At 59.6% G+C, this 21,563-nt stretch overlaps 1 protein-coding gene across 5 annotated transcripts; it reads left to right on the top strand.

Moving 5' to 3' along the window:
• The first annotated feature begins 78 nt into the window (after positions 1-78).
• Positions 79-21,170, top strand: Mvk (mevalonate kinase). Of its 5 annotated transcripts, none has more exons than XM_047560676.1 (12): positions 79-174; positions 1,230-1,321; positions 2,138-2,285; positions 5,526-5,670; positions 7,495-7,650; positions 11,602-11,705; positions 12,199-12,244; positions 15,799-15,889; positions 16,283-16,399; positions 18,455-18,550; positions 19,141-19,294; positions 20,485-21,170. In XM_047560676.1, the coding sequence occupies exons 2-12, from the start codon at positions 1,244-1,246 to the stop codon at positions 20,634-20,636; spliced, it is 1,287 nt and encodes a 428-aa protein (XP_047416632.1). In that variant the 5' UTR covers positions 79-174; positions 1,230-1,243; the 3' UTR covers positions 20,637-21,170. The 5 variants fall into 5 exon arrangements, with proteins under 5 accessions (XP_047416632.1, XP_047416634.1, XP_047416629.1 ...); XM_047560673.1 differs by lacking the exon at positions 79-174 and adding an exon at positions 744-1,091; XM_047560678.1 differs by lacking the exon at positions 18,455-18,550.
• Positions 21,171-21,563: the final 393 nt, after the last annotated feature.

Below are 21,563 nucleotides of genomic sequence, written 5' to 3' on the forward strand. Positions count from 1 at the left end.
TGCGATTCCTATTGACCAATGCTCAAGCCAATTGGTAAAGGGGGTTCCCGACTTGCGTGCTCTGATTGGCTGGACGGAAAGTAGAGGCCGCCTCCCGCCGGGCGCTGGCTCTTGTGGATGGCGGAGTCCGGGAGCAGTTCAGGTTCCCGGGAGAAGGGGCGGCGGCGGCGGCAGGTGAGAAGCTGGGGGGTCTCAGAACCGGGTGGCGCGAGATCCGAGACTAAGGACGACCCCGGGGCAGGAGGCCAGCTTCTTTGGCTCAGTTTCCCCAACTCCGAGAAGTCGTCCTGAGGTCGGCAACCTGGAATCTGACTGTTCCTAAGAGAAGGGAGCGTAGGGTCCTGAGCTCATAGTGCGAGTGAGGTCTTCGTGTAATAAGGTAGTTCACGTAAGGCCCTCGACGAAGGGTAGCTTCGCATTATTTGTGAAAAGATAAAATGCTACACACCTGGAGACCCAGCAAGATGCTTTCTGCACTTGTTGCAGAAATCTTCGCATAAGTGTGCAAAACGGGGCATAACAGGTGTGTTCCGCAGCCCGTGTTTATAATTGTGACACCTTGGAAACAGTCTCAGTGTCCAGGAAAGAGATTTTTTTCGTCCACGATTTCATGTGAATCAATCAATCTCAATCTCCCTCCTCTCCCTCCCTTTTCCTCCCTCCCCCTCCTTCTCCCCTCCTTCCTTCTTCTGCCCTCTTCTCTCTTCCCTCTTCTGTCTGTCATAGGGCCTTGTTCATTGCTCATGCTAGGAATGTGTTCTACCACTGAGCTACCTTCCCACCCCTCATGTGAATTTCCGTCTTCAATAGTAGTAATAATAAAAGCCAAAACCAAGAACAGAGCTGGTAATAATTAGCTCTCAGTAATCAAGGGATTACAACATTGCCAGACACTTGCTTAAATTTAACTTTCCTAATGAGGTGTTGAAGTAGGTTACAGTATCATCCCTATATAATGTATGCGTAAACTGAAATTCACAGTCATTTAAGCGAGTTAGCGAAGATGACATCACAGGGGAGTAGAAGAGCTGGAATTCGAACTCTCATCTTTCTCATTTTCCCGGTTGACTGCCATACTGCACTGCTTTCAGGTACATAGCAAGTGCTCTTCATGCTCTTCATGTTGTCATTGTGACAAAGATGAACTTGAACTGGGCTTTCTCTAAGATCTCTTCCTGATGTCCTGACATGTAGGCCCCTTTGTTCCTCTCTCTGGCTTTCCCTTTCAGGATTCCCAAGCGCCATGTTGTCAGAAGTCCTGCTAGTGTCTTCTCCAGGGAAAGTCATCCTTCATGGAGAACACGCCGTGGTCCATGGCAAGGTAAAAAGTCCCCAGAACTTTTGAGGATTGGATCCCGCTTCCCCCCGACCCCTCACTGATCTTGCAAGAAGGTGAAGTGAGGCCCTGAGGCATAGCTTGGGAGCAGAGCAGGGAGGAGGTTCATTTCTCCCCAGCCAGACAAGGGAAAGACAAGGTCTTACACCCACTGAAGAATTTCTCTGGCCTTACTCATCAAGGTAGCAAAAGGTGATATATAAAGCCCTTCATGTGGCATGAAATCACTTAGAGAATGAGCTGGTGGAGAGAAATAGATGTTTGAAGACTGAGCCCGGGGCATTCCCATGTTTGGAAGTTGGAAGGATGATCCAGCAAACAGTCAGAAACATGCATTATCTCATTTAACCTTTGCAGCTACCTCAGGAGGGACATCCTTTTGTTGTCCTGTTTACAGATATGGAGACTCAGGCTTAGAGAGTTGATAACTTGACCAAGCTTCCCACACCTTGTACATGTAGTAGTGAACCCACCTCTGTCTGAGCCTGAAGCTCACGCTCATTTGAAGTGCAGTTCTTTATGTTCTTACCGTATGTTTCTCTTTGAAAATGTAGAGATTATGGAGAAGCAGTTCCTTGGTGTTGAGAACCTCTGAAGTTCTCCTTGGGGAAGACAATATAAGTGGATACAAACTCCTAACTGAGTGGTAGTGGCTGTGCCCAGGCCCAGTGGGACAGCATGCCAAGGCATGGGTGGGAGTGGCCTGTGTGCTGGTATTTGCCCTCACTTCTCAGCATATTGACTCTGGTCCTTTTCCCCCCTGCCCTCTTCAGCTTACCACTTTTGCTCTTTATTGTACAGGTCGCTCTGGCCGTGGCCTTGAACTTGAGAACATTCCTCCGGCTTCAACCCCACAGCAATGGGAAAGTGAGCCTCAACTTACCAAACATTGGTGTCAGGCAGGTCTGGGATGTGGCCAGGCTTCAGCTGTTGGACACAAGCTTTATGGGTAAGTGGAAGCAGGAGAAGCCAGCAGTGAGAAGAGCCTGGGCCCTGAAGAGGGGGAGAGAAGGCACCTGGGTAGGTTCTAGGCTGTTCCCGAGGGAGCCAGAGGCCAGCCATTTTAGGGCTATTTTCTATCCTGACCCCATAAAATTAGCCTCACTTATTTAGTTTTTTGTCTTAATTTAAAAGCGTGAACTGTGCATCAGATATCTGTGGGCCGTGTGGACATATTATCAAGGTCTATTGTTAAGTGAAAAAGCACAAGATGTAAACAGCATCCATGCATACTTGCATGAGGTCAGTGTGCCAAGGCATAGAAAAAACATTGAGCATGCTGGTGCACCTGTAATCCCAACTACTCAGGAGGCTGAGGCAGAGGATTTCAAGTTCAAGGCCAGCCTGGGCAACTTAGGGGGGGCCCTGCCTCAAAATAAAGTTAAAGAAAGGACTGAGGATGTAACTCAGTGTAGAGCTCTTTCCTAGTATGTGTAAGGCCCTGGACTCAATCCCCAGTACTGCAGAAAAAATGATAGAAAAAGGTCTGAGGTAACAGACATCAAGCTGATCTCTGGGAGGGTCCTAGGGGTGGAGATTGGACAGAGCCACACCTTCTATAATGTTGCTTTCAACAGGGAAAAGGAATGGTGGGCATTTCATGTGATTAAAAAAAAAAAAAAGTTTTTTTGTTTTTTTTTTTTTTTTTCTTTTTTGGTACCAGGGATTGAACCCAGAGGTGCTTAACTACTGAGCCACATCCCCAGTCCTTTTTATTTTTTATTTTGAGGTAGAGTCTTGCTAAGTTGCTTAGGATCTCGCTAAGTTGCTGAGGCTGGCTTTGAACCTGCAGTCCTACTACCTCAGCATTCTGAGCGGCTGGGATTACAGGAGTGTGCCACCACGGCTGGCGATTCGAAATTCTTAAAAACAGGACTGGGTGTAGCTCAGTGGAGCAGTGTGTGATTAGCATGCATGAGGCCTTGAGTTCAAACCACAGCCCAAAAAGAAGAAAAAAGTATTAACAATGAAAATAACTTGTGTTTATTACTGGAAAATATAGTCAGCAAAATGACAGATGTCAAAAAAATAAATTCACCTATTATTGCTTCCCTCTTTCCCAAATACCACCTTAGGCATTTTGGTATTAATCCTTCTGAGTGATTTTCTATCAATATGGAGATATTTGGATTGACTGAGATAGAGAGATATCTTGGTTTTTACCCCAAATTGGGTCAGTTCAGCCTGGGGTTGTAGCTCAGTGGTAGAGCTCTTACCTAGCATGTGTGAGGCACTGGGGTTGATCCTCAGCACCACATACAAATAAATAAAATAAAGGTCCATTGGCAACTAAAAAAAAAAAAAAAAATTGGGTCCGTCCATTATCTACTTTTCAGGAATGTGTGCATTTTTTTCTTCAGTGTATCCGGATCATTTTTCCTTGCCAGTAAGTAAGGGCGCTGCTGTTGGTGACATGGGGAAGGTTGCGTCCACCCATAAGCAGGCTCATTTTCCACAGCTGGGGAACCGCTGTCTGCCCCAGAGCTGGAGGTACTCTCTGTTCTCCATCTGTGGTCTCCTTCCTGGGCTGACATCTCATTGTTGGCAGCGGTGTTCCTCAGCAAGCCTTGGACAAGTGACACTCCCCTTGGGCTTTCTTCCAAGCTGTACCTTAACCCTGAGGAGCCACAGTGGCTCATAGGAGATGGAGTGAGGGTTGAAAGCCTTCAGGCTGTGGGTGGAGCTCCATGGCCCAGCACTGGGTTCAATCAGCACCACCAAAAATAAAAATAAAAATGAATCTCTCAGCAGCCGTTCTAAACCTCTCATGCCTTGGAATCCCAGAGGACATTTTTACTGTTATTTTTACCAGTGTAGATGGATTCCTGGCCTTGTCTGTCTCCTGTTGAGAATCGTTAGTGGGTAGGGGCGGGTTTCCTGGGTGACACCAGGGACACCCTCAGTTAAGTGCCACTGCCTGGGAGCTTGCCTCAGAAGGTGGCCGAGTGGAGCACCTGGGACTTGCTTCCTGTGGTGCCCAGGGCCACCCAGCCAGGCCAGAAATGTTCCCTGAGAACCGGCCACTGCATTGGTAAGTCAGTAGCACAAGATGGCGGCAACCTGGAGTGGACCACTCAGACTTCCCGGGCGAGCCTGGCAGGTCACTTCGCCTCCCGGGCCCCCACGAACGGGGTTGTGCTGCCTGCTGAGGTGGACTCTGAACTCCGGCAGGACCGGAGGTTGTGGCTGAGCACGGGGGACAGGTAAGGGCTCGTTCATCCACTTCAGAAGGAGACAGAAGCACTCCGAGCCCTTTGGAGACACGTTGTCTGCAGGCCGAAGCGTCGCCATCTTTGGAAGTCTTAGAATCCTCCAGCTCTCCCTGGAAGCAGTGACGTTACTCATGCCCGTTACGTGGATGTGAAAACTGAAGTACAGAGGTCCCTGGCTTGAGCCACCCAGCGTGCCAATCTAGAAAGGATTCAGATCCAGTTCTCTCTAAACTCTGAAGCCTGTCGCGTCTCCAGGGCGGAGACCTGCAGTGCCTAGGCCCTCTGTCACGTCGGCCTTGCTGACATCTCATAGGTGCCCTGAAGCGCCCTAGCGCGGGCATACCAACTCCACTTCGTACTCTCCTTAGAGCTTGGCCTGAGGCTCTGGGAGCAATCTGTAAAGGTGGACTGCTCAGACCCGCTCGGCTCCTCGGTGTCGCAGAGGAAGGTGGCTCAAGCCACGGGGGGCACCTATCTCTGGGAAAAACCTACCACCTCACCTTTCCCTCTTGCCCACCCAGCGTTTCATGTGGCTGCTTTTGAGTTTCTAGTCTCCCTAATTATCTTGTGGGAGGGGAAAATACCTGGGGAGTAACTTAATACTGCCTTTGGTTTTGTACAAAGGAAGGTGAAAGGCCAGCCTTCGTAATATGCGCCAGGAGCTGTGCTAAGAATTTTACAACCCTTGCTTAACTCTGTCTTCACGGCAGCCCTATGAAGAGGTACTATTGATAGCAACTGAGGTTCAGAGAAGGTAAGTCACATGCTCAGGGCCACACAGGGAGTGAATGGCACAGTCGGGACCCTGTTCCCCAGTCTGCCGACCCCAGGGCTCTGGGTCAACAGAGAGACTCCGCTCTGGGGCTGGCTGTGAGTCGGTGCCCGTCCACATTCTGCTTCCAGTGACTACCCAGTTTTAGTCTGGTTTACAGAAACCCCTGAGGCCTCTCACCCACCTGTGTTTGCGTGTCTGACAGAGCAAGGTGACGTCCCAGCGCCCGTCCCAGAGCAAGTGGAGAAGCTGAAGGAGGTGGCCGGCCTCCCCGAGGACTGTGCTGCGGCCGAGTGCCTGGCTGTGCTGGCCTTCTTGTACCTGTACCTGGCCATCTGTGGCAGGCAGAGGTGCGTGCGTGCTCTGCGGAAGGAGTCCCATTCAGCCCCGCGGGAGCGGAAGGAGTCCCGTTCAGCCCCGCGGGAGCGGAAGGAGTCCCGTTCAGCCCCGCGGGAGCGGGCAGAGCCCAGTCCCGCCCTGCTGGAACGCGCGAGCCTCCTTCCCGGCCTCAGGAGCAGCGGCCACCGGCTGTCCCTCCCCGGTGCCCAGGGCCTCGCCAGATGCTCTGTAGATGGCAACCCTGGGACAGAGGCGCTACCTGTTTTACACCCTGTGGAAACTCAGACCAACGGGGACGCTGCCCGTCAGCCGGTTGGGAAGGGGGTCGCTCTAGCACCTGCCTCCCCACACTGCTCCCTTCTCTTCGAGCAAAGCCGGGTCCCTTCTGGGATCCACGGTGTGGCCCCTCCTGGGACACAGCTGGAGAGGGACCTTGATCCACAGTCTGCCACAGGAAACCTGGTCAGCAGAGTGAAACCCCTGTCCCCTTCACTTTCACTCTGAAGTAGGACACCAGCTCCCGAGGGTGGCAGTAGTGGGGCGCTGTCACGAGGTGTAGCAGCACGCGCTCCACAGGCAGACCGCGTGGGTCCCGGCTGCAGCCGTGCTGCTTGCCAGCTTGTCTGAGCCTCTCTGGGCCTCAGCTTCCTCATCTGCACAGCGGGCGCAGTAATGGCACTCAGGTGCTTGGCAAGCCTGGCCCACAGCTTCATCAATGTCGTTACTGAGATTCCTTAGGAAATAATAAGGGAGATCCGGAATCCACACCACATGGCCTTGCACCGTTACGGGCACACAGTGAGCGTACAGAAGTATTTTTTGTGCAGAGCATGAAGTGTGGCCCTCGGGTGGAGCCACAGGCACTGACCCAGTGTCTGCTGTGCTGAGGACACACTTGTAAATGGCCAATGCTTGCTGTCTCCGGCTGGAATTTTTTTTTCTTGTACTGGTGATTAAACCCAGGGGTGCTTAACCACTGAGCCACATCTCCAACCCTTTTTAGCTTTTGAGACGGAGTCTTGCTAAGTTGCTTAGGGCCTCACTAAGTTGCTGAGCCTGGCCTTGAACTTTCGAGCCTCCTGCCTCAGCCTCCCGAGCCTCTGGGATTGCAGGCGTGTCCCGCCAAGCCTGGCTTGGTGCAGGGATTGTCATCTTGGGAAGGGCTTGTCCTTGAGTGGGTGGGAGTCCTTTCAGAATAACCCTGAGAAGGCCCGTGGAGCGCTGCCATTTTTATGTGCGGCAATTGGGCAAAGTGCTTAGTGGCAGTTTCTGAATATGAGGCTGACGGTGTCGCTGGGAGTCCGTGTGTGGTTCCAAACTCCGCGGCCGTCCACAGCCAACCTGGCTGCACGCGCTGGGGCTCAGGCCTCCTGGGAGCTCCCCGCCGTGGGTGCTGCGAGGAGGCCGTAGTGGAGGAAGACTTCTTTGGGGCCCTGTGGGTGGTCCTGAAAGGTCTCCATGGCAGTGGCACCTGAGAGGGTCTTGAAGGATGGGTGGGGACCTCCGGGGCATGAGGAGGTGGAAGGGCCTCGCGGGCAGCGGGCAGCTGGGGCTGAGAGCAGGGCCGTCAGGGCCTAGCGGAGGGAGCAGCGCGTCGCCCTGCAGGAGGCGCCCTGGGGAGCTCTGGCCGGGCAGCGCAGTGGTTCAGTGGGCCTGGGACGCGTCTCCCGGTCGTCCGATCCACCGTGAGCACCCAGCGTCCAGTCAGGCGGTCTCCCTGCGTTCAGAAAACCCGTCAGATGCTCAGAGTCGGAACCTGGTCCCTGGCCCTGGATCCAGTGTCGGCACCTCACTGTCCTTACGAGAGTCACACTTTGCACCTTGGCGTGTTGCAGGGCCCTGCCGAGCCTGGACATCGTGGTGTGGTCAGAGCTGCCCACCGGGGCGGGCCTGGGCTCCAGCGCCGCCTACTCCGTGTGTCTGGCGGCCGCCCTCCTGACCTTGTGTGAGGAGATCCCAAACCCGCTGGAGGACGGCGAGCACACCAGCAGGTAATCACGGTCCTGGTCCCTCCTGTGTGCCAGGCCCAAGCAAGGAGTCTCTCCGGGGACCTGGTCACCTCCCCGTGTGGTGCAAGGTGTCATGGGCACTTTACCCGAGATGAAGCTGAGGGCCACAGAGGCTGGGCATCAGGGCTGCACACTAGTGACGGCGGAGTGGGGTGTGAACCCAGCCGTGTGAACTCAGGGTCGAGCCCTTCACGCCTGCGCTGAGCCACTTCTGTGCCACCCTCGCCCCCTCTGGGCTCTTTGAAGTCCAAGCGCCCGTGGTGTGGGCCAGAAGGAACCTGAGTCGATGTCAATGGCCACAGGTGAAGGTGAACCCTCTCGCTTCTGCACTCACGTCCTGTGGGACCTGGGCCTGGTCACTACACCCCTGGTGCTTCGTGTCCTCCTCCGCATGGTCATGGGAGTGCCAAGGGGTTACTGTGAGTTCAAACCAGACAGTTATGAGGAAAAGCGTAAGGTGCCCAGGTTGGCATTAGGAGGCGTCTGCTGGAGGCGGGTGGCTCTCCTTGTGCCCTCGCCTCCTCCCCGTCAGGGAGGGTCGCCTGTGGTCCTTACGGTGGGGCACACCGCTTCCATCACTTGCAGGTGCTCCCTGAGAAACCACCCCAAGTTCAGAGGCCATGCGACCTTCCTGGCCTGGCGCGTTGTGGAAAAGGCCCCAGAGTTCCCCGGCAGCTTCACTGTGGGCATCTCCCTGGGCCCACATGGCTTGGGGAACCCACCCAACTGGGGGCTATCAGTGCCAGCCGTGTGCGTGCCAGCCGCGTGGTGCCAGCCACAGTGCTTCTCAGGTGGACTGCTGGTCTCCTCTGGCTCCAGTCTGGCCAGCAGAGGGGAAGGCTTCCGGGGGGCCGGGCGTCCAGTGGACGGAGCTGTTTGTTAACACCCAGGGTGTGCCCGCACCTCGTGGGTCCTCAGCGGGCCGCAGAGAGGAGCAAGACCCACGGATGCAGCGCCTGCCCTGTGGCTGAGGAGCCCTGTCCTCTGCCTGAGTTTGGTCTGAACCGCGTTTCTCTCTCTGGCCCTGGAGCTGCCTGTCAAGGCTTCTGTCACATCCAGTCGTTCTTCCCTGAGACACGTAGGTCACATTCAGCTGAGTTCAGCTGAGCCCCAAGGTCCCTGGGGTCCTCACGGGCCTGGGTGGTGCTGGAGGCTGTTGCTGAGTGTCCCGGTGCCGGGGGTCCCTCTGCTGGCTCCTTGGGTGGGGAAGTGGGGCAGAAGCTGCCGCGGGTCGGGGGGGCTCCAGCCGAAAAGAGGTGGCGCTCTGGGCAGCTCCGTCCTCCAGGACTCGCGTAGCTTTGTGAACTCGCCGTGCGGCCTGGGGCCCCTGCTCTCTGGGCTCCGTTTCCTCATCTGGCAATTAGGGACTGGACCTGAGGATCCTTTGCAGGGTTCTTCCGTCCTTGGGATTTGGTGACCCTGTGATAAGATGGTGACGCAGGAGGGCGACTTGGAGACGGCTGCTCATGACTGTGGGCTGGTCACTGGTCATAACCAGACCAGCGAAGGCCTGGTTGCCGGGGTCCCCTGAATACACAGCCTCATCAGCCCCACAGTCTGGCTTTGCTCTTCAAAAGACTGCGTGTGCATGTGCGGGTGTGTGTGCGTGGATGTGCATGTGTGCGCGTGCACGTGTGTGTGCGCATGGGCACAGGTGTGGTCTTTCCCATGCTGCTTCTGACCTGTTCTCCGGCCTCCCCTGAAGACCCAGCCCTTCCTCACCCACCTGCCCCCGGCCACTTCCAAGTTGAAGAAACTGGCCCAGTTCTCTCTGGAGACCTGAGTCCGAGCCCCTGAGGAAGGACCTGTGCAGCGTGGGGGGCCTCAGGGTTGAGAGGTAGTCAGCCACGGGTTCCTGTCCCTCTCCATCACGTCGCTGCTGCTTCCGGGCACGTCGCTGCCCTTCAGTTCTGGCCCAACTCCGGGAGCTGCATAAGCGGGGCCCTCCGACTGACACCCCCTGCCCTCTGCCCGCCTCCCCCCTTTGGCATGAGGTACACTCCATTCAGCCTGCATCACACTTACCTAAGTGTCCGTTTTGGAGTTAAATATTGCAGTGTGACTAATCTGTAACTAAATATTGATTGCTTACAGATCTCCAGGTTCCAGGAAGTTACAACCATGTCTGTTTTTTGCTCCCAGCCGTTAACATGTACTAGTTACTCAATAAGCACCCCGGGGGTGAAGGAGCGAATCTTGGCACCGTGGTGTTTCAGGGGGCAGAGCTCAGGCTCCAAGTCAGCAGAGGTGCTTCTGATGTAGCCACGGTACCACTGTGATCTTGGGGGTGACGTTTTGCCCATCTGAGCCTGTTTCTGCTTCTGTGTGAAAGGGGATGGTAATGGCACCGTCCCTGCAGGTTACTGAGAGGATGAAAGCAAAGCACAAGCCTCGCACTGGCTGCTCCATAGTATCCACCCTGTGACTCATCTCAGTCACGGCCGCAGCCCTGAGCCAGGCGCAGGTGCCCGCGTTCTAGCTCGGCAGGTGAGGAAGGAGGCTCAGGAGATGCGTGTATATATGTAGATAGACAGACTCAGCAGGGAGGGAGGGAGGGAGATAGATAGATAGATAGATAGATAGACAGACAGACAGAGATGCACACACGCGCGAATATATATACCTGTACACGTATGTATATGTACAATTTTTTTTTTTGGTACTGCGGATTGAACCCAGAGGCTCTTTACCACTGAGCAACATCCCCGGTCCTTTTTCTTTTTGAGACAGGTCTCACTGAATTGCGTAGGGCCCTACTAAGGTGCTGAGGCTGGCCTTGAACTTGTCATCCTCCTGCCTCAGCCTCCTGAGCCCCTGGGATAACAGGTGTGCGCCACTGTGCCTGGCCCTCGTCCTTTTTTATTTTTTGAGACAGAGGCTGCCCTCAAATTTGTGATTCCCCTGCCTCAGCCTCCTGAGTCCCGAGTCACTAGGCAACAGGCGCGTGCCATCACGCCAGCTCGGGGACAGCTGGCTTGCCCAGGGCTCCAGCGGAGGCTACGCGCCGAGCCACATCCCCAGCCCTTGAACTGGGTTTTGAGTGCATCCAGGAGCCGCCGTGCCTGGCGGCCTGTACTGGGAAGAGCACACTGTCACCGGGGCACATGTCACGAGACTCACATGTCCTTCCCGGCTCAGAGAAGGGAGGGCGCGGGCTGGAGCCGCTGTAGGGAGGCCCGCGAGTCCGCGGCAGGTTGGGGTTCCAGCCCGCTCACCGCCGCAGCCCGCCTGCCCTGAGCCTGGCCCTGTACAACCACCCTGGGCCGCTGCTGTTCCGTGGGGAGGGGTCCGCGGAGAGGAAGTGCGAGTGGAGGGAAGGGGGCGGCCGCTGCTCGCCTCTCCTGGGTCCCGCCTGGCTGTTTGGGTCCCTTCACGTGAGCTGGTGAGCCCGCGCCCGCTCTGTGGCGGCCCCTTGTGCTTTGGAGAGATTCAGAGATGGCTGGTGCCAACCCGGCCCGAAGGCCCCGCTAAGGCTCCTGGACTGGGAGTTGTCGCGACTGCGCGTTTGCCTGCCTGCGGGCGTGGGAAGCACCCCAGCCTCCTGCTCCTCCTAAAGTCAGGCTTGGCTCAGGAGCAGGCAGAGGGCCCTGGCCACCGCCTGCCGTGTGTGGACGCCTCACCGGGCACCCGGCCCTGAGCCTCGGCCACTGAGGGAGGCAAGGCCCGGGGAAGCTGGGTAGCCGGCCCGGAGGACTCGGCTGGGAAGAGGCAGAGGACTGTGGGCACCAGAGCCCGGGCTCTTCCCGCCACGCCGCAGGCTTCCAGGGAAGGGAGAGGAGGCTCAGCCTGGTCTCGGGTGCGGCCAGCGCCGGTGGCTCTTTCTGGTGTGGGGCCTCGTCCTCCACCACGCAGAGGCCGCAGCTCCGCCCTCTGCCGCGAGGTCTCCCTGGCCCACCCACCACCGCCCTGCTAAAGGTGTTTCTGTGTCCCCAGGTGGTCGGAGGAGAACCTGGAACTCATCAACAAGTGGGCCTTCCAGGGGGAGCGGGTGATTCACGGGAACCCCTCGGGGGTGGACAACGCCGTCAGCACGTGGGGTAGGTGCTTTCCTCTCCTCCGCTGGCCCCGCTGGCTTGGGTGAGGGGATCCACGGGTCTGGGGACAAGAGCATTTCCTGCTCTGGGAGGGAGCGAGCGGACGCGGCTCCGCCTCTCACCGGCCTCCACCTCTGGGTGGGCCTGTGGGCTGCACGGCCTCGCGAGGGAGGCTCAGGGCTCTGCGCGCCCCAGCGGTGTCCTCCCCTCTGGAGGAGGTGGGTGCTCTTGCCAGGCCTAGACACCGAGGCCCGGGCCCGGCTTCACCGTGTGGCCCGGTGGAGCCAAACTGGGCGGCTGGGGGGCCGCGAGGGCCAGGCCTGGCGGGAGCCTCCGGGGGACATTCTTGCCTCCTGGCCCCTTTGCGGCTGGGGCTGAGGTGACCAGCTGTACTGCCTCACCTGTTCCTCTCGGGGCCAAACGTGGGCCCCAAGTCCACCCTCCCCAGGGGCACGTGCGCTGTCCTGCAGCTCTGACCGCTTGGCTTTTTCCCCAGGGGGAGCCCTCCGGTACCAGCAAGGGAAGATCTCCTCCCTGAAGAGGTAATGGGGGAGGCAGTGTGTCCTGATCCCCGGGGGCCTGTGGAGCTGGGCCTTGGAAGTCGGCAGGGGCAGGTGCCCCCGAGCTCACTCCCTGCTGGCGGGGCCCCGGGTACAGAAGGCAGGCCGGGCGTGGCCCTCCGCCCTTCAGCCCTGCAGCTTCGAGGGAAAGTCACCGTGCCGTCCAGCCCCCTCCCAGAAGGCGGCTCTTCTGCAGGCCCCTGGCTGCACGCTGGTCGGTCCATTGAGTGAACAAAATGGTGTTCTTCCTGTGCTTCTGATGACATGTCCCGGGCCTGGGGACACAGACGGGAATCCCAGTTTCCAGGAACCCCTCTGCTGAGGGACAGTGAGGGTTGCCATACGGGGCCACAGGCCAGCAGACCGAAGCCCGCTTCTGGGCTCAGGAGAGGCTCAGAGCGGAGGGGACGCGGCGCCTCGCCTGTTTCCTGGGCCTCTGGAATCCCAGGCGTGCGGGTTATGTTCCGTTTGTCCCTGGCGGAGATGTCAGGCGCGGGGGCCGCGGTGGACAGCAAGCGGGAGACGCTGACTCTCCCAGGCTGGGTAGCAGTGTGCGTCCCAGGGACCTTGCTGCCCCTGGTGCCTCTGCATCTCCCGCTTCTTTACTCAGGGAGTTTTCTCTGCAGCTGGGCAGCCCGTCCTGGCCCTCTGCCCTCGCCAGCTGGTCCGTCAGCGGCTCCACAGTGGAGTCCCGGGCCACACGCTTCCCCTGCCTGTGCCCAGGGAGCTTCCGTCCGGACCTGGCTCCGTCAGCGTCCGGCGCTGCACCTGCCCTCCCGTGGCTCTGCACTTGAGACCGGATCATTCTTTGGCGGGGGCCATCCTGTGCATTATGGGATGGTCATCAGCATCCCTGGCCTCTTTCAGTAGAGGCCAGTAGCACCTCACAGCTATGACAATCAAAAATGTCTCCAGACGTTGCCCAGTGTCCCCTGGAGGGCGTAATCACCCTGGTGCCAACCCCTGCTCTACCCAGGGGAGGAAGCAGAGCCAAGGAGGAACCAGGAGCAGCTTCCTCTGCCCGGTGGTTGCCAGTGGAGCCTCAGGAGCCCAGTGGGAATTGGCTTTGCCAGCAGGTCCCGTCCGTGGGAGTCGGGTGGACGGAGCTGCGGGGCCTGGCCTGCCCCCAGCAGCCCACAGTGATGGGCAGAGGCAGCTGGCGTGACCAGAGAAGGCAACCAAAGGGCTCGGAATTTGCTGTCCAGCTGCAGTGGGGCCCTGGGGTGGTGCCTTTCATTCATCCCGTGCTTCCCGAGAGCCAGTCATATCCCGAGCACGGGACCTAGCCCCTCGGAGACACTCCACCTCTGCGGGCAGGGGAGCCCTGGTGCTGGAGCCGGCGCACAGAGGCCCTGGGGCCCAGGCCTGGTCTGCCCCAGCTCCGCCCTCCGCAGCGGGCGGCCACTCTCCAGGCTCCGTCTTCCCGTTCGTATCAGGAGCGCTGTTCTAAAGTGCTTAACTGTCTGCTGACCAGACAGTCACCCATTCCACGCACATTATTGAGCACCTACTACACGCTGAGCACTGCGGCCTCAGCAGGTGGTTGCTTCGTGGGCCTCACCCTTGTGGGGAGACAGCCACCAAATAAAATGCTCTCGAGAGCTTGTGAGGCAGTCACAGCGCCTCCAGGAAACAAGGCTGGGTGAGGAACCAGAAACTGATGGCTGATCGGTGCCGTCCTGGGGCCGGAGGGGCTTCTGGGAGGCTACCGTGGAGCAGAGACCGGAGTGAACCAGAGTGAGCCGCACAGCTGCAGGCGGCCAGTCTCTGGAAGAATAAATGCAGGTGCCAAGGCCCTGGGGCAGGAGCAGCAGCCAGGGGGCCAGGGCGACGGGGTGGGAGGAGATGGGGTTGGAGGGGGCCTGACCCAGAGCACGGAAGCACTTCCAGGGCAGAGCCCTGAGCTGCGGCCGCTGGCTTTTGGCACGCCGGGTTTGTGGGGCTGGCAGCAGGCCCGCGGCAGAGGACTGTCTGAGACGGGTGAAGACCCGTGCAGCGCTCGCCTCCCTGTGGGTGGGCACAGAGCAGGCGACCTTGGCCACTTGCTGCCGGGCGCACCGTGAACAGATGGCAGGTTCTCTGAGAGGCTGGGAGGCTGGACTCCACTTTAATCCCACGATGGCTTAAAGAGGAGCCCTTTCCCCCCAGAGCGCACAGTGCTTCTCTAGAAAAACACGTTGTTTGTGAAGTGGATCAAGACGTGGCCTCCCAGGACGCTGCCCTTTTGAGCAACGACTTGTCTTGAAAGGAAAGAGAAAGGCCAAATAGAATGTTCATCCTTTGTAAAGTTAAAAAAAAGAGCGAGCAGCCGCCGAGGCCGAGAATCGATATTAATTTCATGGGCTTATGGGCAGTGAGATAAAGCAGTTTTCCCGCCGCCTTTCCCAGCCCGGCTGGGTTGCAGTCTTGAACTGTGAAGCGCGTGAATAAAGGTGTCGCGGCTGCGCTCCTCAGCTGGCTCTGGCCAGAGCACGTCCAGGGTCTCCGCCCACCCCCGGCCTGCGGCTCCGGAAGACAGACTGGATACAGAAGAGGGCAGCTCAGGTCCCCAAGGACAGGGCACCACAGGGCAGTCGGCATCCAGGAGGGTTGGCAGTCTTGCTGGAGAGTGGGCTGGCTGCGCTCTCGCCGGGCGCCCCGCTCCCTTCCCTGGGCCCCCAGGGGAGATGGACTCCCTATAGCTACCTGTGCCTGGGCCACTGGCCTGGGGACCACCCAAGTCGGGCAGGGAGGGCACTCTGGCTGGAAGCCGTCCTCAGCAGTCCCGCCTCCTCCTCGCCGTCCTGCACCCGCCTCTGTGATGCCACACAGGTGGAGCACTCTAATCTCCGAATCTGAAATCCAGAGTATTCCGAAATCCACCCTGAGCTTAAAAACTTACAGGATTTGCAGCATTTTGGATTTTGGATCTTCTGATCCAACCAGTAAGGTCTGTGCACTCATTCCCAAATCTGAAAACCTCTGAAATCCGAGACAGTTCCGGCCCCACGCGTTTAGGAGAAGGGACCCCCGACCTGCGCCTACGCTAGCTGGCCGGCCCAGCACCCCGCTCCGTGCCCCCTGCAGGACCCCGGCACCTTCTGCTCCGGTTCCCTGGCCCGTGATGAGCCCGCCCTTCCTTGCCCACTGTGGCCAGTCTGAACCTGTGCCGAGATGAACGTGCCCTGCCCCGCCACCTCCAGGCTTTGCACACGACACTCCCTGCTGGCCGCGTTCGCCCTCGCTGCCTCTGCCCCGGTAGCTCTTACCCTTGGTTCTCGGCTTACTCCGTCATGCCTGGGAAAGCCCCGAGGACCCTCCTTTGCCCCCGGCTGCCCCGGTCCCCAGGCTGAGCGGGGTTCCTCTGGGTGCTGAGCACTTCGAGGGTGCCAGCTGCAGTTGGGTGCACGCATGCGTGAGTGAAGCCGAGGCTGCCGTGGCCCGGGATGTCACCTCCCTGGGTCGCTACCTCCTTGTCCCTGTCCGGGTGGGGCAGAGTTCCGGGTTACTGTCCGTCCGATCCAGCTCCTCCATCCTGTCTCCTCTTCACCCTGCAGGGCCCCAGCTCTCCAGATCCTGCTGACCAACACCAAGGTCCCACGAAGCACCAAGGCCCTGGTGGCTAGTGTCAGGAACAGGCTGATCAAGGTGCTTCTGGTTCCCCTCCCGGGTGGGCTTCAGCAGGCAGGACACGGTCATGTTTGGCTTTTGTAGCTCTGCCTCTAGCTGATGGGCTTTGGGGGGTGCAGTCTGGGGGGCGGGGAGCCCGGGAGGCCCTTGGCAGCAAAGGGGGTGCTGTCGGAGCTTCCACCCTGGCCAGAGGCAGGATGGGGATTCCCGAAGTGGGTGCTAGGTTCCTTAGTCACGTGGCGTTGCAGCTCGGGCCTGTGGCGCGAGGCGCAGGGCAGCCTGGGAGGAGAGCGGTTTCCCCGGAGGTGGGTGCGGGTGGTGGGACGCCTCCCCCGCCCTCACCACTGGGGGCCACCAGTGTCCGCCTGCCCTGGCGCCTGGGCCTCAACAGCCTGCCCGCCCTCCCCACAGTTCCCCGAGATCGTGGCTCCCCTCCTGAGCTCCATCGACGCCATCTCCTTGGAGTGTGAGCGCGTGCTGGGGGAGATGGCCTCGGCCCCGGCCCTGGGGCAGTACCTCGTGCTGGAAGTAAGAGCTGCGAGCCGCCTCCTGGGGGGTCGTGGCGGGTGCCATGCTGACTGCCTGTGTCACACTCGCCTGCTTGGGGTCAGGCAGGCTCCAAAGTTGCCATGCCCCACCGTTTGCATGACCCGGGGACCCACGTGGGGGCCAGGCCTGTGTCTGAATCCTAGCGCCCCAGTGTGCTGAGCGGCCTCCCTGGAGGCCACATGCTCTGAGGTCCCACAGGTGACACACAAGCACAGGGCCTGGTGCCACCAGCTCGGTGAGTCAAGGCCCAGTAAACGTGGCCTGGCGACAACAGCCAGGCTCCCCACGAGGGCCCCGGCTGTGCCGCAGTGGCCGCCGGGAGGTGAGGGGTCTGCTTGAGGGGGCCTTGGCATCTGCCCCTCACCACTCCTGGGTGGTCCCAGTGCCCCGGGGCAGAGCGGCCACCGTCCAGCCACACAGTTCCGTGGGGAGGCGGGCGGAGGCACGATGTCCAGGCAGGTGGACGGGCTCGGTGTTGGGCAGAGCCTGTGCCCAGCGCTGCCTCGGCACCGGCTGCTCTGACCCTCCCCGGCTCCTTCCTGGGTTCCCTGCTGCCCTCCTCGCCCGGTGCCCCCTGCCCGACTCCCCCAGATCCCTGGTAACGAAGGGAGGCTGCGGGAGGCTGGGCCTTCACAGACGCGCCCTCCCATCAACCTCCAGGTGGCTGTGCAGCCCGTGTTACAGATGTGAAGACAGGTGCACGCCAGGCACGGCGGTTCCCGCCTACAGTCCCAGAGCTGGGAGGCGGAGGCAGGAGGAATGCAAAGCAATCTAGAGACCTGCCTCCAAATCTTTAAAAAGGGCTGGGGACGTGGCTCGGTGGTAGAGCGTCCCTGGTTCAGTCTCCAGTACTGGGAAAAGTAAAGGACAAACAAAAAGACAAAAACCTGAGCCAGGAGACAACAACCTCCTCCTGGGTCATCCCGCGAGCCTGGCTTGCTCCTCGCTTTACCCAGCAGAGCTTTCATGAGCGCCTACTATGTGCCAGGCTCTGGGAGTCCGGTAATCCCTGTGTCTGTGTCCTCATTCCCCAGCCTGTGCCTTCCTGGCCCTCCGTTCCTCCCACTTAGGAAGGAGGAGCACCGTCCCCGGGGAAGGAATCAGTAATGACAGTGCCGCCTGCGTACCGCGGAGCCCCTGGGGAGTGCTGAGCCGCCCGCTGATCACACGTCGCGTGTATTTTGGGCTGTGGCAGCCGCTGGAGTGTGCAGCTCTGCTCCTGGGCAGCGTTGCGCTCAAACCAGCGAGCTCTTCTCCTGTGTCACAACCTGTCATCTGATCCCTGGCAGATTTTGGATCAGAATGTGACAGGTGTCTGGAACCTGCCTCAGCAACGTGACACCTGGCGCTCAGGCGCAGAGAGGGGGCCCCAGGAGTCTTCCACATCCAGCCGGCCGGGCTGCCACCGGGGCTCATGCCTGTCTGCTCGTTTGTCACAAGTGCTGGGCGGGTGGGAGGCGGGCGGGGCTGACCCAAGCCTGTCCACTGCCCAGCCCCGGGCAGGAGCCACAGGTGGGCTCTGGCAGAGGAGTCGTGTGACTGGCAGCCCAGAGCACAGCCTTCCTGGCAACCTGGCGGCTCCGTGGAGAGGCGGGGGGGCGGGATGCCCGGCGCTCTCGCGGGCAGGTCAAGGGACCTGAAGCTCTGAGCCTCTTCCTCCTGTAGTAAAACCAGGAGGTTGGTAATGTGCCCATAAAGCCACTGACAGCCGCGACCAGGGCTTGCAGGCGCGTCTCATACCAGACACGCTCAGAAGACGCCCCGCCCACCTCAGGCACAGAGGCAGAGGGCACTCAGGACCCTGTTGTCCAGGGAGACAGACTCAGCCAGGGACCTCCCCCAAGGCCACACGGCAAGGAGAGGCAGACTTGAACTCCAGAGCCCGAGCCTTAACTCCCCGATGGCAGGGCCCCGCCTCTAGTGTGGAGCCCAGCGTGCTGGGTGTGCACAGTAAATGGAACAATAGAGGTGGCTCTGATATTTTATTATCTTATTGTTTCTTCCATGTGCATCTTGCTTGATCCTGGAGAGCAGGAACTTCATTGTGCATCATTGAAGAAACCTAGACAGATACTTAGCTCTCCCCGCTCTCCATGGCCTTGTGATAAATACAGCTTTGTTCTTTTTCTGGTCAGTCTCTGAGGCAGCTGTGGGGTAGCATATTATTTGAAACTTTTTCCTCTTGCAAATGACAGAAGTCCATTTCAACCAGGCTTTAGCAGATAAAGAATTTATTGGTTCCAAACTGAGGAGACCAAAAATAACAGCTTCAAGTATAGCTTGATCCAGCAGTTGAAACGATGCGGTTGGGAACCTGTCTTTCATGAAATCTGATCATGTGGCAGGGCAGAGAATTTTGGAAGCCTGTGTCTGAAGTTAACTAACTCCTGCAACTCCAGTGGAAAGAGGCAGAGAAAACCCCAGGAAGGTCTGGCTGACCCCACTTGGGTCAAATGCCCATCCTTGAGCAGTTGGGTCGGAGGCTTCTTGGGCAGGGTCAGGGCAAGAACTGGCCACCGTGGTGGGAGGGTGCACTCAGCTCTTTTCAGGCCCTGTGGGAGGTCCTGCAGGTAGGAGGGGCTCTCTTACTAGCAAAGAGGGACAGCGTGCCAGGGAGTCAGAGCGTCTGCCATCTCGTCAGTGGCCGGGAGGTGGACAGTGTACACGCGGTGGGCAGAGGGCCTCGGGCTCAGGCAGGAACAGCGGACTCTTCTCCCCAGGAGCTCATCGACATGAACCAGCACCACCTGAACGCCCTGGGCGTGGGCCACGCCTCCCTGGACCGGCTCTGCCAGGTGACCACGGCTCGCGGGCTGCACAGCAAGCTCACCGGGGCAGGCGGCGGCGGCTGCGGCATCACGCTCCTCAGGCCAGGTACCGGGGGGACCGAGGCTGCACCCGAGAACCCCCTGTGCGGAGGCAGAGGCCTGGGGTGGGTTTCAGCCCTGCTGTATGACCTCGGGCAAGTCAATCGACCTCTCTGGACCCTTGTGTCCAAATGGCACCGCAGAGAAGAAGCCGTGCCCAGATTCAGAGAGGAGCGCGGGCAGAGCGCCTGGCTGGGGCTGGCCCACTCGGGGCTCCTGCCGCGGTGGCTGCTCCCACCTCTGGCCTGAGAAGAGCGAGAACGTGGTCTGCCTGGTCGGCCGCCCCGCTCCTGACCCGGCTGGGACGGGGACTGACCTTGCTTCAGGACGCAGGGGCTCCTTTCCCTTGGCCTCTGGGAAGAGCAAGGCCGGGCCAAGGGCCGCAGCGTCAGGCCCACCGCCCAGGATGGTTCCGATGGAGGACGCGACCTGCATGTTGCCCTCCCCTGCTGCCCTGGCTTGCCCGCTCCTCCCGGTCCCCCTTCTCTTGACCCGCTTCCTTTCCGTCTTTCCTCTCCCCTGAGCTTGGCACTGAGCCCGCCGCGGACAGGCAGCCCCCTCGGGTCGTGACCCCTGGCCTCGGGAGGTGGCCGCGTCCTCAGCCGCAGGCCCTGGCTGCTGGGTCCGGGTGCAGGCGGGTGGCAGTGCGCCTGCCAGGCGCTTGGTCTGCAGCTGCCCCCATTCAGCCTCCCAGGAACTCTGGGGGTGTTGAGGTGGCATCAGCCATTCCCAGATGAGGAAACTGAGGTCAGAGAAGCCCACCACCTGGCCAGTACGTGACAAGGCAGCTCCATGTGACTGGAACCTTTTTAGGCTTTTGGTTGTTTGGATTTTGGGGATTTGTCTCTTCCGTTCTGGGATTGGACCCGGGCGCTCACCACTGAGCTACATTCCCAGCCCTTGTTATTTGAAGACAGGTTCTTGCTAGTTGTTGAGGCTGGCTTCAGTCTCAGGATCCCCTTGCCCCGGCCTCCCAGGTCACTGGGATGGGGAGAGTGCCACCATCCCTCGCTCCAGGACCCCAGGAGGGCAGCGTGGTCAGCGTGCCAGCCCGGGGGCGGGGGGCTGTAGCAGCCTCTTGAGCCCCGGGTCTTTGCACAGGAAGGCCTGGCGGGAGGCCCGGGTCCCAGCCTTCTCGCGCGGCATGAACCTTCCCTGCGGGAGCCGACGTTTCCATAGCGCCCTGCCTTCCCCCAGGTCTGGAGCAGGAGGAGGTGGAGGCCACGAAGCAGGCCCTGACCGGCTGCGGGTTTGACTGTTGGGAAACCAGCATCGGTGCCCCTGGAGTCTCCGTCCACTCGGCCACCTCCCTGGACGGCCCTGTCCGGCAAGCCCTGGGTGTCCTCTGAGACGAGCCTGGGGCTGTAGTTGGCGTCTGCAGGCCAGCAAGTGCCCAGCTCCTGTGCCGACGCGCCTCCAGCCCCTGAAGCTGCTGGCCACGCCCCGCAGTTCCAGCAGTGACCCATCTGCCCTCTGCACAGGTGGTGGCCCCGGGGGCCACGAGGCCCTGATGCTCTTGTGCGTCCGTCTGCCTGGGCCACACCTCCACCTGTGCACACCCCAGCGCTGGCCACTTGCGTGACACGGTCCGGAGCCTGCGCCGTCCCTCGCCTCTCCCTCCCACCTCCTCCAGGAAGCCCTCCGGCTTGGTGGGCTGAGCCTTCACCTCCCACCCGTTGGGATGAGCCGCCTGTGCCCCTGCTCTCGGGTCCAGCTGGCTGGGCTCCCCCAGAGCTGGCCAGTGAGCTTCATCTGCTGCCCTAGGGCCCGAGGGTTGGCGGAGCGAGTGGGGTTCACGGAACTGTCTGCCAGTCTGTCCTTGGGGGCCTTGCAGAGAAGATGGCAGAGGGGGAATAAAGACTCTGGAAGAGGAGGGTCCGACAGCTGCTGTGCCTGGTCCCCATCTGGCCCTCTGAACTTACAGTGCCAAGCAGCGTGGCTTTTTCTGAAATGGCAGACTCCACCGGGCATGGTGGGCACACCTGTAGTTCCAGTGACTGGGGAGGCCAAGGCAGGAGGATTGCAAGTTCAAGGCCAGCGACTTAGGGAGGCCCTGTCTCAAAATTTTAAAAAAGGGCTGGAGATGTGACTCCATGATTAAGTGCCACTGAGTTCAATTCCTGGTACAAAAAAAAAAAAGAGTGGGAAAGAGAGAGAGAGCCTGTAGCAAGCTCGCTGCCAGCAGAACCTCAGGGAGCCGCAGATGTGAGAGGCAGGGGCCGTGGCAGGGTGTCAGGATGTGGTTCCCAGCTCGGTGCACGTCTGCCCTTGGCCAC

The sequence above is a fragment of the Sciurus carolinensis genome, chromosome 8, assembly GCF_902686445.1.
Source record: "Sciurus carolinensis chromosome 8, mSciCar1.2, whole genome shotgun sequence".
NCBI lineage: Eukaryota > Metazoa > Chordata > Mammalia > Rodentia > Sciuridae > Sciurus > Sciurus carolinensis.